At 41.0% G+C, this 16,358-nt stretch overlaps 1 protein-coding gene across 1 annotated transcript in view; it reads right to left on the reverse strand.

Annotated features, from left to right (window-relative positions):
• Nucleotides 1–8,242: 8,242 nt before the first annotated feature.
• LOC147618995 (uncharacterized) overlaps nt 8,243–16,358 on the reverse strand; it is a 68,241-nt gene continuing 60,125 nt past the window's right edge. Inside the window, exons 3-12 of the mRNA XM_086774202.1 lie at nt 14,564–14,773; nt 13,295–13,367; nt 13,036–13,148; nt 12,806–12,943; nt 12,557–12,706; nt 12,393–12,439; nt 9,625–12,285; nt 9,412–9,516; nt 9,034–9,223; nt 8,243–8,678 (exon numbers count right to left, since the gene is read on the reverse strand). Of these exons, the coding sequence (XP_086630328.1) occupies nt 8,475–8,678; nt 9,034–9,223; nt 9,412–9,516; nt 9,625–12,285; nt 12,393–12,439; nt 12,557–12,706; nt 12,806–12,943; nt 13,036–13,148; nt 13,295–13,367; nt 14,564–14,773 (3,891 nt within the window). The 3' untranslated portion in view covers nt 8,243–8,474. The remainder of the gene's footprint in view (nt 8,679–9,033; nt 9,224–9,411; nt 9,517–9,624; nt 12,286–12,392; nt 12,440–12,556; nt 12,707–12,805; nt 12,944–13,035; nt 13,149–13,294; nt 13,368–14,563; nt 14,774–16,358) is intronic.

Consider the following 16,358-nt stretch of genomic DNA (forward strand, 5'->3'; position numbering starts at 1 on the left):
TTCTCTGTCTAAGCCTCTCTTACTCTATAATAGCTTGAAAAAAATCAACGACCGTTTAAAGTCATTCTTCCTCATCTATGAGAGTAGAGATAGCTTGCTTAATTTCCTCCCAATAGCTAACACCATAAATAAGGCCCGTAGCCAAGTCCATCAAGGTTTCTTGGGTTTCATCAAATTCCCAGGTCTCGGTTTACAGTATAATGTGTTTGAGAACCTTACACCTAGATCTACCGTGGATATGAATTCTTTGTGCTCTAACACCCTCTAGGTTAGTCACATGGGCAATTGGTGCAGCTTGGGTGACTTGCATAATTGGTGCAATTTGGGCTGCTAATCGTTGTTGGGATTGATGTAAGGTCTCTTCCTCTTTCTCCCTAGTAGCTTGGACTAGGGTGTCTACTTCTTGCACCTCCTCTTCGGTCCTGCTATGTGGTAGTAAGGTTTGGGCAAGGTTTTGGTCTATAAGCATTGGGTTGCCGATCAAGATTGATCCTATGTGGACAGGGATTTCCATATTCATGGGGCTCGTGTGTGAGCCGACACTAGGTGTGGCCTTAGAGCTAACCTCAACTCCCTCATCTCCAAATTGATATGGTGCTTGGTTAGGTGCAGAGGTTGTAGTTAAAGCCAAACCCTTGAAGTAATTGGTCATGCAACCTATGAAGCTAGTGGCAGGTCTAGCATTTACTATTTGAGTGGGGTTTTCTCCCCCTTGTTTTAGTATCCCTTCTATTGAATCAAGATTGGAGGAAGTGTCGCTACTTGTTGAGAGTCTCAGATGCCCAGGGATTCAGATCATTACAACAAGTGGCACTTGTCTTTCACAGAGGAAAAATAACAAGCACTCGTGTAACCTTAAGCAGCGTGAGACTGCTAATGCATGTGGGTAAAGAGAAGAAGAGCAGTCGTACCTCAAGCCTCAAGTAATCAATGAATGGTAGCAATCTACGACCCAGCGTGTGATAGGAGAGGAAAGATAAAATCATCACGGGCAGATACAAGCTTAGCATCATAGAGTAGTGTGTGGTGTAAGTTAAAACAAAAAGGAAACCTCTAGGAGATAAAGGTTTGGACTTTAGTGGACAAAAGAATTGGTGTAAAGAATCCTCAATAGGAGGTAATTCACATGCATTTGAAACAAATGTATGTGGTGACTTACAGTTATGTAAAGATGGTTAGTGGAGGCATACTGGGACATGTGAAGGTGGTCATAAAGAAGTGTATGAAACATTGAGATCTTCTTCAACTTTCTTTAACCAAGGACAAGGCAAGCTCAAGACGTGATCTTAAGATGCAATGACCATGATGAGAAACATGAAGGTCATGGGAGTTAGTTTTTAGTAGTTATTCCATTGTATGCATTTGAGGATGCCCTGTCTAGGCCACAAATATCCTTAAAATGGATATGTATTCTCACCTAATTTATGAGGGTCCATTGCTCGAGCCTAGGGAGCTTAAAAATTTTATAATATGGTCTGCGTTGAGTTGTGCACGCCGCATGGGCGATGCACTTTCTGGGTTGGTCCCTTCTCCTGGGCACATGGGTGTCTAAAAAGCACTTGGGTGGTTCTACCCAAGTAAAATGGTGCTTGAAACAAACTTGAGGTGTCTAGGTTGGCTAGACACATGCACATACACTTGTTGAACACTCCAATTTGCATTGAGGGGAGTGTTGAGATTGGCAATGCCAAATTGTTGGGGATGAGAGGTGAGTTGGTCAAATGGGTTGGAGTGATGATTAGTTCACACACCTAATTTTACATTGAGGAGGGGTGTTGAAATGTGCAATGTAAAATAGACAGGTTATTTATTTGAGTGTGTGAACACACCCTAGAGGTACAAGATATTGTGGAAAGATAAGAATGCCACATAAGATATTGTGTAAATGGTGAGAGCCACAAAAAAGAATGTGGAAAAGGGATTGCCACATGGCATGATGATGTGTAAAGGAGATTTGGTCAATGGCTATCAATATTAGAAGCCTTTCTTTGTATGGTGATAATATATGCAATGCAGTATTGTTGAGTGTGCTACTCTCTCTCTCTCTCTCTCTAGCCATGGAGTTCTTGGTAGGTATCATGCTTAATCTTTTTTCTACCACCATGATCAATCCCATATTAGGATTCTTAATAATTGAGATATGTAGAAATATAAATTATCCATAAATATTAGTTCAAATCACTCTCGATGAATGATTAGGCACAAGGAAAGAGAAGATGGATTGATCATAATATGGATCGTAAGGACGAGCTTCTTGAAATGGCCAAGAAAGTTGTGGAACAGAAGTACAAATTCAGAGGACTAGAAGAATCCCTTCCCAAGAAGTTACAAGATTATTCTACTCAAAAGAGAAAACCTCAAGATGTTAAATGACACCAAAAGTAGGTGCAACGGACCTAGATAGAAATAGAAAGTGTAGTGGACCTAATTTTCATGTTCCCACAAAGAATGCCCATTACAATGTTGTTAGAGCTTGTCAAAGAGGAATCACATGAGGAAAGTGTCAATAAGGAACCAAAAGAGGAAGCCCTGCAAGGGATCCCAAACTAGAATTGCCTATAAAAATGCCTAAGCCTCACAAAGAGCTTGAAAACTAATTAAAAACATTGGGGACCTTGCCAGAAACAAAAAATATGAGGTTGCTGCTCCACGAGCACATCATAAAAGAAATAATTAACCAAGAGAGGAAATATTCCCTCAGAGAATCCCTAATGGGAGGATACATCGAAAGACAACTATCAGAAGTGGTTAAAAGGGCCCTAACATATGAACATCTAAAGACACCTACAATGGATGTTGTGTACTTCTTTGCAACAAGAAACAATGAGCAATGGAGGAAGTAGCAACTATTTGTCAAAGGAACGAGATGCCATACGAGTATTTTAGGAGATTGAGGTTGCACACATAGACTCGTCCACCACATAAGATGTGCGGCAATGGAAGGGTCTCGATCCATGCATAGCTTGTCTGGTTTTCCTAAGGATAATTCCAAACAAATAAGAGAAAGGAAATTATCTTGCTAATGCAATGCATGTATGTATGATGGGGCATAGATAAATTATACCAAAAAGTCCCATGTCTATAATTGGATACATATCCTCCTCCAAAACCTATTGATGATGTGTCAACCGATGAGAGTTTAATTGTTGAACTTATACATGAGAGATGTGAAGATTTGCTTAGCCATCTGCTCATTGGTTGAAGGCAATATTTTTTTGTGTGAATGAGAGGTAGGAAACGAGGAAGAGGCTCTTATTTTTTTATAGGATGATATTAAGCAAGACAAAGCAACCATCATTACTGCTTCTTGAGGACATGCCTGCTACCTTGATATTCTATCTTGTTAGAGCCATAAATTTTCCAACAGAGATGTGGAGGCTAAGTTGTATTATTTATCCTTTGAAGTATATGAGGCAATATACCATGCCCTACTGTATTAGGAAACTTAGGTTATAATTTTAAAACCCCTTAAACTTTCAAAATTAAACACCTTATAATTTCAAATATCTTGTATGTATGTTTTAAGATTGGTTGAATTTGATATTTTACAAGTATACTAATTTTATTTCCTAAAATTTTAGTCGTGTGTAGACATAGTATACATTTTTTTAATGTCTCAAACATATACACATAACATTATATATATATATATATATATACACATATATAAATACATATGGTTGTCATAGGCCAAGAGTATCATCGTTATCAGCTGCTCAAATAGTGTGTACATATCTGTAAGTATACACTATCACCTGTGTAATAATAAATAATGTTCATAAGCGAATAGTGTCTACATATCTATAAGCATATGGTTGTCATAGGCCAAGACTATCATCGTTATCAACTCAAATAGTGTCTACATATCTGTAAGCATACGTTGTCACCTATGTAACAATAAACAATGTTCAAATGCAAGTGGTTAAAAGGAATGAATGTGATTGTGTAGTTGTCATAAAATTTAATTTGTTTGCTAATATAGCATGCATGACTACTATATATATCTTAGAAAGTATGCATAAGACTACTATACACAACCATTATATATATATAACGGTTGTGTGACTTCTAAGGCTTGGGAAAACTGTTCTACAAACACCTCTTGCTTAGCAACAGGTTTTGACACATAAAGTGGTAAGGCCCTTAGGGTTTAAACTCGTTTGAGGCTTAGATCTCATCAAATTGAGCCAAGGAATAGCTTAGTGATTGTGATTAGGAGTGGAATTCACTATGAAAACATGAGCTTTGAGCTCCATTAGGTGTAGAATCCACTCTTGCTTAGCAACATGTCTTGATAAGGTGGTAAGGCCCTTTTTTGGGGGGTTTAAACCTGATCGTTTAAAATTAGATTTCATTGTATTGAGCCAAGGAATAACTTAGCAATTGTTAAGTATACTTATCATCACTTAATAATTACTCACCAATCTTGCGTGGCATGGGGCTCCACACACTACTTGGAATCGGTACCCAAGCATGCCTATTTCACAAAAGAAAAAAAATTTGGTGGACCTAATTCATAAAAAAATCCACGAGTTCCAATCAAATGTGAGATGTGAGACTACAGTCCACCAAAAAGTATGAGATATGAGATGTGAGTCCACTAGGCATAGACATGAGGTGTGACCTGCGACTCTAGCTCAACAGACAGCGTGTCATGATCCATGAGCCCAGATAGCAATGAAAAACACACACACACACACACACACACACACACACACACACACACACACACACACACACACACACATGGATCTTATCGTTCTTCTTGGTCACAATCATGGATGACTGATACCCAATCTGTGTGCTTAATCTCATAAATTAGTCCCACATTGATAAGTCTATTGACTTTATCTTTGATTACCTTGGCATACATAGGTATCATATGGTCTTTGTTTTACTAGCCTAGCACCATCGACTAAAGGAATTGTGTGTTGACAAACTTCTAGAGGGACGCCTTTCAAATATACATATCTTTAAGCAAACACATCTCTATATTGTGTGCTAGTAAACTCCTAAAGGGAACCCTTTCAAATATGCATAGGTCCAAGCAAACACCTTTGTGTATTCCTTAAGTATTACCATAAGTTTTGTCTCCTCCTCTTGGGTAAAGTCAGTGGCTATCTAAACCAATTTGGGTTCCTTCCTAGGCAATGCTAAATCCACTTGTTTTGCATCTTCTATTCTTTCATAGGTCACTCTTGGTTCCTTGGGTTTTTCCCTTTTTGGTGGTGAAAAATGTGGTGGGACACACACGTTTGGTTTTTTGCTTTGCAGTTCTTGAATTGAGAAGGGACTTGTTTAGAGTCCTCCTCTTCCTAATTGCTAGTTGTTGGGCTTGAAGGCTCAGACTCTTTTTTAACTCTTATCTTCCTCCATCCAGACTTGTAAGTCTTTTTGGATTCCATTGAAACGGTATCATAGGAATAGTCATGGGCTAGCACTTTAGTTATTTTAGGATCTATTTTCATGATGTTTGCATTGGGTTTTTTCATTAGATTCTTCTAGCTAGACCAGAGCTCCTTGGGGCCTTCAAAGCCTCCACATATTGCAAGTACCATTTTAACGCCTTGAGGCTCAGCGAGTATCGCCTTAATTTTTCTGGTTTCTTTGATGGTTTGAGTAGAGCTTCTCTCTTTTGGAGGAATTCTTGGAGAAGGCCGTGGTGTTTTGGTGACACTTCTCCTTCTTTGTGCTTGCTATTTTCATCATTAGAGGAGCTAATTGGTGTAAGACTTGCACTTAAGCCCTTGATTGGTATAATTTTTGGTTTTTCCACTCCAAAGACTTTTTCCTTGTTTTTGGTTCCTCCTTCCTTGGCGGAAGTGATGTCTCTATTTTTGGGAGCACTGGGTCACAGCCTTGATTGGAATTATGTCCCTATTTTTCTCATCACAAAACTGTGTTTCCATGGGTGTTGCACCATCATGCTCTCCCTTGTCATGGCCTGATCCAAAAAAAGGTCCATGTCATCTCCACATTTATCAACCCAAAGTATCTAGCTATAAAGTGGAATGACCTAGCTACCATGAACTATGAAGGTGCACCATTCTGACCACACTGCACAATTCTAACCTCGCTCAATGCATAGGATCATTTGTGTATGGAAGATGAGACCGTTTTACGTCGACTTTTTTGATCTAAAGAGACCAATCGACGGAGAGACTTGAACCCAGAGAGAGAGAGAGAGAGAGAGAGAGAGAGAGAGAGAGAGTGTGTGTGTGTGTGTGTGTGTGTGTGTATTTGACGTTGACTACTATCAACACACCATTCTTGAGCAGCAACAGCCAGCAATGAGCTCACCCTCTGACCTTACTTAGCCCACCCACTCTTGTGCTCTTTCCTCAAGAAGGTATGCACAACCCAACCATTACATCACCTGTGTGCCCATTAAGGTTTTGATTATTTCATGGTTTGAAAAATCTTTAATAGAGCTATAGATTATCTCCAAGGTTTAAATACACAGGGAAATTTAAGGGGTCATTCATTCACATGTACTCTTGGAAAATGCTGGCAAACCTATCAACATGGCTAGTGGCCACACATATTTTTGCAAAGCATCATCAATGTTTTAACGTGATAGTACATGTTTCAATCTTTATAAATGTAAATGGTCGAGTTCAGTGCTTACATAACATTGTCAAGGCCTTTAAAGATGCAAGGTCTAAGAAATTCAAAAGTCATTATTAATCTTCTATCATTCCCAATAGTTGTTTGTGTCTTGATATCCTACTCCTTGATCTCTCTTGTTATCATCCTTATTCAGATACCTCTCCTTTTTCTAACCATCATGTTTCATTTACTCACATTTGATTTACTCCTCAAACTTAATTGGCTAAATTTTTTTAATAAATTCATCCATCACATTTGATGTTTTTTTTTTCAATTTTGGTCCTCACTATCAATTATCTATATCATTGTTTTTATTTTGCTCAAGATGTTTGGAATCAATCAATCCTTCGTAGTACACCAGTCTTATACGAATGCTCTTCGTTTCAAGTAAACTTACGAAATACTCAATGGAAAATATTTGAAGTTCGTACATCGAGTGCATTTGGAATACTCAAATCCTGAAGTTATTCCTGGAAATGTAGTTGCTGCAAGTTTTCAAGGTCAAAAGTGCATCACCTTTTGCCATTTCAATGTGACCTACCAGACTCATGGGAGAGATGGAAGTGAGGGATGTTGCATGGGACAGATGGCAGGGTAGGAAGTGGGCTTAGTAATGTTTTTTACACCAACTTATCCCCATCCAACCAAAAAAAACAAAACAAACAAACAAACAAACAAAAAAAAAGATGCAAGCGACCTGAACCTACCTACCGAGCATCCTGAACCTAAATGACTGTCTCAACTTTGTAAGGGTGAATGTATGCATCTGACTGGTACAAAAAAGGACCCTTAACTATGTGAGGTAAATAGTGAAATATGAAACCTTTCCAGTTCACCACAGCAAAAACTCATTGCATTCTTTCATAAATCTGATGCTTAAATGATGTCATCTAGCAATGTTTCCAGAAGGCGATGGTTACAGAATGAATTTACTGAATGTGTTTTTGTTTAACTACTTTCCTTAAAGAGTTTGAAATTACGCCACCCCTAAGCAAAAGCACTCGGCATATACTTACAATTACAGAATCATTCTCCACTAGCACTAAAACACATTTCATGCAAGCTACTCGTTGACCCAAATCACCGTGAATGCACCTTATTTACTTCGCACTGCCTTCTTTACCCCACTTACTTTATGCCAAAGTAACTGAGCACCTTTACCTCCCACCCACAGATACATCCATATAAAATGCGCTAGGTTCACGTGTATATCCACATGCCTATGCACATGCAGATGTAGACGTGATCCTTGTGTAAGCGTGCATACCAGCAAAAGCCTATAAGCAACTGGTAGCAGAGAACTTGATAATGCAAGACTAAAAAAGAATGGGATATCAAGAAGAATACGAGATTGATATTTCTCAACTCTACGTATGACATGACAACCTTGACTCTGTACCAATAGATTTGCATAGACACCAGAGTCTAGTACACTTCAATCGCCTGATTGAGAAGATAGTAGTTATCAGTTACAGGTCTCCATCTCTAAAATATAGATGCTTTACACCAATCAAACAAACTAAATTTAAGTTCCTTTAAGCCTGTTCTTGTAGGGGTAATTGCATCTGGTACTAATTAGCAAAAATGGGGTAAAAGGTTCTGCATTGCAAGAAGCAAAAACACAAGAATTATGTTGACAAAAAAACATCTTTTAGCTTGGCATTGAAGGCAACGCAGTTCTCTGCCTCGGAAGCATGCAATCTACCCTTCAAGGGTCTTACATTACCTCTGTGTTTGGCCACCTAAAGCACAGGAACATTGAAGCTAGAAAACCATTCTAGCATCCACGTACATCCTGGCAGCGACGTTAGTACAACCCCGATTTGAGGAAAGAATGTATCAGCCATCAATATGTACAATTTTTTTCACCTCCCACGGTTTTGGAAAAACCCATAATCCAAATGTTTGAAACTGGAGGATTGATCACAAGAGCCCCTTGCCATGGAAGCTGCTGCTGCCTCCAGTTTGGCCAGGTGTTGCTGAAGAATTTCAGATGGGTTAGCATCAAGCGGCCTTGATTCATGGCCCTTCAAGTTGTAACATGGAGTCAAAGTGAACCAATCTTTTGCCTGCAAGAGAACAACGCAAAGAATTAGAACATGGCTTCCGCTTGCTCAAGGGGTAAGCCTTGCAGAGAGCATCAGGAACCCCCCAAATCACATATATTGTTAACTCCAGCTACTGCTTATTCCAGCAGCATACCCAGGACACGATGGTTTCCTAAAAGATAAACAGAAAAGATAAACAGAAAAGAATACATAATGTTGCGTGCAACAAGTGGTCAAAACCAGCCCCCCAAACCTCCATCTCCCCCATTTTACAGCCACCACAAAATATGTACGTGACAATGTAAACCATTCTACATATAAAAGAATTTACATTAGCCAAGTAACACATGATATGTGAGACATTCAACATACTGACCTGAGCATTGTAACTCATCAGACCAACCACAGGTACAGTTACTGAGTCAATCCCACTGTCAGAAAACTGTCTGCCAATTGTTGACCCCAAGCACACTGTTTGCAAAGAGCTCAGAGAATGATATGTCAAAAACGCTGATCGGAAAGTTCCATCAGGTATTCTGTAAATTGGATACCAAGCTACTGCAAACCTGCAAAAGTAGATCGAGTATTAGATTAGTCCAACATGATGAGCCACATCAATTTGAGGAACAAAATTGCTGAGTGTTTTCCCAAAGAAAAGAAACAAGAAAAAGGCAGGAACAAATGCGTTTCGGGGGGGCGGGGGGCGGGGTGTTGGGGTTTGGTTTTATGTTGATGTGACAATACTGGTACTTACCATGAAGAAGGGTGCAGCTCACCAATTTTCACACTATTCAGCACATAAGCATCACCACCACTACATGACTCTGGAGCTACCTGGCCCATTTCCAACTCTTTAATCCTGTCAAGAGCCAAATCCAAACAAATATTACATTCCACTGATGCAAAAGCAGACAGAACAAAACGTTGCAAAAACACAGGCAAATCTTGGGCTTTGGCAAAACTTTACCTTTCATTGAGGGGTTTCCGCTGCTGAGGTTTCTCCCCCTCAAAAAACTCATAGAGAAGTTCTACGTCACAACCACAATGCCTCAACCTATCTGAAATACAGCCAAACTCACCGCTTTCCAGGCCTGATTCATTGCCAAGGGCATTCTGGCTTGAACCAACTGACTCAGGCATATGTTTGTTCACATATATATCATCATCAGTCTTGGGTTTTGGTAGAAGTATAGAAAAGATGGGTTGGCTGAGAAAACTACAGTCAAATGAGTTGACTCCCTGTACCTCCTCTGCATCCTTGTGTCTCACAGTCCTCGTCTTACTTGTACAGCCAAAAAGTTGCATTCCAGACAAATAAGGAACAAAAAATGCCTGGAACTGATTCTCTACACTCTTACTGGCTGAACTTTGGAATTGCGTCAGTTTCACTTCCAGTCCAAAACAACTAGGCTCTTCGTACCACTGCCAGAGAGTGCTTAGTGGCACATCTGCTACTTGCTGTAGATTCGTACTCTTACAAGACCCTGCAACTACACTCCTACATGAACATCCTGTAGATTTCCAATGTTGAAAGCTCATTTCTGAAGCCTTGAACACTGGAGCCACAGCCTTTGCCAACTTTTCAAATTCACACAGTGGATTACCAGTCACACTTGACACTTCTTCGTAAACTGCTCTACTTTCACATGAGGCATGAACAGCTTCCAGTATTTTGCAAACATGATCGATTACTTCTAACTTTGATTCCTGAAAACCAACTGATTCACAAGTGTTTTCTGTGTCACAAGCCTCTTTAGAGTTATTGATGATGTGATTATTTTTCTGGGGACTCACAGTAGCTGCAGATGCATTTCTTCGGACAGTAACGCAGGGCACTACAGCTCCTCTGGTCAGCTTCTCAGCAGATTTCTCTTTACTTCTGAAGCCAGTTTCCAAAATCCTGCCCTGATCAGTGCTGGAAGGGAGAGTGTCATTTGGCATATCTTCAACTAACCATTTTTTGGGAGACTCCTTTGACATTTCATTACCTTTCCCCATGTTTCTTCTCTGTACATTAAAACTGCTGTATTTTTGTCCTTTGGTTGATGGAGGACAGACGTCCTCAAACTCGGTATGGCTCTCCCAATGCTGACTAAATCCCCTATTTGTACCACCATTAGAGGGTTGTCTCAGATCTGGAAGTTGTTCCCATGCTGACATGTTCCTGGTTTGCCTGGAGGAAGGAAGACTTCCCCTATCCACAGACCACTCATCTCGCCTTGGAAATGTTGTCCTTGACCAAGGATGGGACATCTGGTATGAATCATTTCTTTGGTGCCTCCAAAATGGAATGGAAGGCCTTGAATTTCCGGGTGCAATGCCATTGAAAGAACTTTGGTTTACTCTGTTTCTGTGACCAGAAAAATCGTGACCCTCTGATGCTTTACGAGCCCAAAAACCGTCTCGGCTTGGTCTTGTGTGGTTGCCCGCATGCTCTCTTCTTTCTATCTGAGATGATTTGAAGATATTCATAACATGGTCCATATTTGCCTCTCTATGTAAGATGTTTTGTGTCCCAATCCTATTCTTGTTCTCACAAGTTTCCTTGATCTTCTTCAAATCTGCATTGCTGTAACTACCAGAATCACCCACAGTATCTAGGCCAGGTTTTGCTGGACTCACTTCCCTTTGGTAATAATGATTACCAAGGTCAAGCACGTCAGTTGATGACTCCACAGACGTATGATTTGCTCTCTCCTCACCTTTAGTTGTAATTGTGTTGCAACTAGCAGTATGTTCTGTACATTTGGAAGCACAGTCTACTTTCAATACTTCACCGCTTTTACTTGAGCCAAAGGCATCCTCTTGGTCTTTGAAGGCTTCCATAATTTGATCACTGTGGTCACATGCAGAATCTTCTTTCCTTACTTCTGACTTTTCTTGTCTACTTGATGAAGCAAAGGTAGCAGCATGGCAAACGCCAGAATTATGAGCACTGAATCCTGACAATGGGAAAGAGGAATTTTGCTCTAGGTTTGCAGTTCTTGGAAGATCACATGAAACGGTGCTTTGCTTATTCAAACCAACCCTAGCATCCATTTCAGCACAACAGAGATCGCTCAAGCTTCTAGTGACTTGCTGGTGGCCAATGTTCCCATGTTCTAGACAATTGTCCAGTGCATGCTGTATTCCATTCTTGGTGAGACAAATGTCATCTATCATTCCTGTACCATCAAATGCCTTCTTCGAGTCCTTATGATCCAAGCGTTTAATGCACTCCACGGTAAACACCTCTGATTCCACAACCTTCTTTGTTATATCCTCACAAGCAAGAGGGATTTTGTCATCCAATGCTCCTTTTCTATCTGCTTCTGCACAACTGTCCAGCACAGTAAGATTCCTCACATTTTCTTTAACATACTTTTTTGCCTTCTTTCTCTTTTTCTTCTTAGTGAACTTTCCAACAGAATCCTCAGCAAGAACCAACAGAGGCTCCTTCTTAGAAGCACTTGTGGCTGCACTACTCAATTCTCCTTCAGTTTGTGATGTAGATGGTAGAGCTAAGACACTTGAAGGAGACTCTCTAATTGCATCCTTTGGGTCACAGCTTAAAAGCTGCAACGAAACTTGCTCTTCATTGCCTTTCACTGCATATAAAGGGATAGTGATAACTGGAAGCACGATGCATCTAGCATGATCAACACTGTCAGTTCTTTTTCTGACAACATCAATCCAAACTTGAAAAGCCAGTTGGATCATTCATGTTTCAATTCATCAGATAGGCATGCCGCATACCTGAGTCGATGGTGGTCTCTTGAAATAAAAGCTGAATATTCGCAATTCTAAGCCACAGAACAGGAAGCAGGTAAGATCTAAAATCAACAGCAATGACAAAAGCATAAGATCCTTTGCAAATGGTTCATGGCAAGTATTGATTAAGGCTACGCCTAAAACCTTACCTTATCAAAGTGTAAAACGTAATTTTTAAGACAAGAGCTCCAGCAGTTGACCTCAGTGAAATTTTGTGTGTCCTCAAGAAAGTCTGAGTCCTTCAATGCAGGAGCAGAAATGTGGTGATAACGCTGCTTCTGCTCCTTACGGTACTGAACCTGTTACTTCCAAAACCTCTACACTTAGACCTTCTAAACTAAACCCTGACAAAAGTAAACACCATTCCTTTGTGCATTCTCAATGTCAGATGCACTTACTGTTTGCTCCACCATCAACAATTTTGTAGCTACCTCTATACCACTCATAACATAGCTTAGAGGCATAGAAAGGCATAGCCCATTCAAATCACCACAGAGGTCAATCAGAAATGTATCTTGCTGGAATTGTTCATCAATCTGTTGCAAAAATCAAGAGACAGAAATTTAGCTATTGCTATCTCTGAGTAGCTGCTGTATCCATTTATCAAAAGTACAGCCATTCAATACACCTGAAGATCAAGGTCTATTGGTGCTCTATTCAACCAAGTATGTTCCTCCACTATCCCAGGTTGCAAGGAGGGTATCCACTTGTTGAATGATAAGAAGAACACGTTACAAGGGACTGCCCCAAAAAAAAAGGTTAATACATATGGGTTTGTAATCAATACCCATATTGGTGATAAAAAAGTGTACAGGACACAACGAGTACAAAAGGACGTGAACACAAGGAGGAGCCACTTAGCCTCAAAAAGGGCCAGGTTTTCTTACCACCAATTTGACGCAGCTCCTCTGCTGTTCTGCTGTGTAAAGTTGAAGCTATATCATCACACTCCTTCAAAACCTGCAAATGCATTTTGAGAAAGTAACTGGTAACAGACAGAAATGTGGAGAGAGAAGGGAACAAGAGGGGAAGAGGGGAGAGGTGGGTAGCGGGGGGGGGGGGGGGGGGGGGGGGGACTTTGTTTCTTTTTTTGGCTTGATTAAGAAGGAACTGTTGATGGGAACAACAGCAAAATTCACGTGTCATCACAGGCACACATACACGCAAAGAGAGAGAGAGAGAGAGAGAGAGAGAGAGAGAGAGAGATTGAGCGCCTACTAAAGACCCAATGGGCCTATGAGACCAAAGTGATACAATAATGTCCATGGCATATCTCATCATGGAATGGAAAATAAAACAGAAACAAAACATAAACATAGCTATCTCACTTGGGGGGAGGGAGAGAGAGAGAGAGAGAGAGAGAGATGAAGAATTGAAAAAAACAAAACAAAGACATGTTTGAGGGAAAGGGGGTATATGAAATCCCGTCTCATTAGGTGTCCCTAGAAAAGGAGCTTATCAGGAAGCTGTAGGGGAAATGAGACCTCTCAGAATGTCCAAATAGTGCACAAATATCATTTCACATGTTCAGACCCTTGGTTAAACTGCAAGATGGTCAGTTGCCCAAACTCAGCCATGTGGTTGATGCAAACCTTGCCAGGCTTCAGGCAGAGTATAAAGCTACAAGCAGAGTAGAAAATAGCAATACGTATCACACTAGCAGCAGCAACTACCACCACGGCAGTTGCTGCCCCTAAGAGGTAAGCTGGACAGCAAGGCAGCTAAAATCCACACTGCCGGGCAACCAAAGATGCAGACCAAACAGTTTTTACTGTTCATGGGGCAGAAATAGACCGCCCACCAGCATATAAAATCCCAAATTTGGGACTCGAGGAGGCCATAAATTCATTTAATAACAGCAAACAACATGCTATTCAAGAAGGAGCAAGCCTGAGCTTAAAGCCTGCAGGATCAAAATTCCATCTTCAGCCCAGAGTAGGTGTAGTTCCTGCCCTTCTTGCCTTGGCACAAGTCTACATTCCATTTGAGGTTCTAGGACTTTACGTGCCATATAAAAAAATTTAAAAAGATAATATTTAAAGAGGTCAGTGCTGATTCAAACACTCTGTAGATGTGATACAAACAGATCCACAAAGTTCTTGCTCCAAGACACATCTAACAAAAAGGACTTGATCAAGTGCTGAAGAGTCACGCACCAAAGGATAAAGTAATTCTGCTGATGTGTTCTTTGAACGAAAAACTGCACGCCAATATGTAAGATCCTTGCAAATCTCTTCAATACTGGCATCCACCACTATCTGCCACTGTCTGCTTGGGCTGAAATTAGCTAGAACAATAGGCTGCTTGATCAAGCGCTGCGATGTGAATGTCAGTCGCTGCTGGTTTGCTGGAATACTATCCTTGAACTGCCCCACCCCCAGAAAAAAAAAAAGTTAATTAGATCCCTTATGCTTAACTGATACCAATACATCAAAGGCTGGAGTGCAAGACCTAATTTGCCACATGTAGTCGCTACCTTAGTGAAATGACACTTAGCAAGAATTCATCTTGTCCATCTTTTTTTTTTTAGTAAAACAGGGCTGATTATATTACCACAAAATCTCATACAAACACGAGCTAAAGCGCAAAAATATAGAAGTGCTACCAACAGCACTCAAAGGTAAAATTTATGCCAAAAAACGAAACCTGGACAAAATCTCAAGGAGGGAGATAAGAGATGCAGGACATCAACCACTGTGGAGGAATGTACTTCTACCATGGGGTACCGCCCTGCAAGTGGAAGAAAATCTGGTGCTAACTCCATGTCTCCAAGAAAGGTTCTCTCCACAACTCACCAGACCCAGAGGGGAGAGTCATCAAATAGTCCCATTCACCACGAAGCATCTGAATGGTGTCGGACCAAATATATGCCAAAATCTGATAAGTGGAAGAAGATTCTCCTCCAGACATCTAGCCCTCCAAATGCACCAGCCAGTAATAGCACCTATTCAATAATTCCTGAGAATGCAGAACATGATGAGGGATACGAGGAAAACACATGTGAGCAGAGATCCCATCCTTGATGTGGAAAACTAAAGCAACCTCATATCCAAGATGCCGGCCTACCAAATTTGGCTACAACCAGCAAAATGCACCCCAAGTAAAGTAACCGAGGTCCGGGGAAGCCGAGAAACACCTGTCCACACCATCTAAGACTCAAGAGGACTGGCAGGACCAACGACATTGATGAGGAGTCTCCAAGATCCCATCTAAGCAAATTGAGCATGTGCCAAGAATGCCCATCTGCACTAGCCAACTACCCATTGGTAGACCAACATGTGCCAGCATCCACATATAGTAAGTCATGTGTGGTCTCCACAAATCCCAAAGCTGCCTCCATAATCTTGTCAAGAAAGCCGGAGAAATGCCCTCCCACATGGAAGTCAACGGAAGGGTGACAATGACACACGTCATTCCAAAGTAAGATCTTCCAAGCGTGATATCCTAGAGTGAGCCCTCCAACCATGAATTTCGCCGGTAAAGCTGTGCTCTGTGTCTCAGGTTCTATGATGCCCAAACCCCCATCATGTGTTGGTAGAATAATTGTATCCCCAGTCACTCTAGCTCTCGTAACCGAAGTGCCATCTGAGCCAGCCCACAAATAATTTCGGATCAACCGTCGAAGTTGAGAGATGGGAGAGCCTGAAAGGCACCAACAAGAAGCGACATACCAAAGCCGTGGCGGCCAAGAGAACCTGAGTAACTACCAAGGCCCTACCAGCCAAAGAAAGTCTCGTTGAACTCCAAAAAGCCAACTTTCTCCTCATAGAGGAGATCATTGGAACAAACTGTTGGGCTGCCGATATGTCAAGGCCAACCTGGAAACCTAAATAGCAAGCAGTCTGCCCGTGACCAATCCAAGTGATCCCCACTGTTGACCCCAAGGTAGAGTAGAACTCAGTGGCCAACTCCAAAACCTCATCTAGTGCTATACGGACTGAGCCCTGGCAA

Source organism: Cibotium barometz, chromosome 34, assembly GCF_041138505.1.
Source record: "Cibotium barometz isolate CiBa-2024 chromosome 34, ASM4113850v1, whole genome shotgun sequence".
Taxonomy (NCBI): Eukaryota; Viridiplantae; Streptophyta; class Polypodiopsida; order Cyatheales; family Cibotiaceae; genus Cibotium; species Cibotium barometz.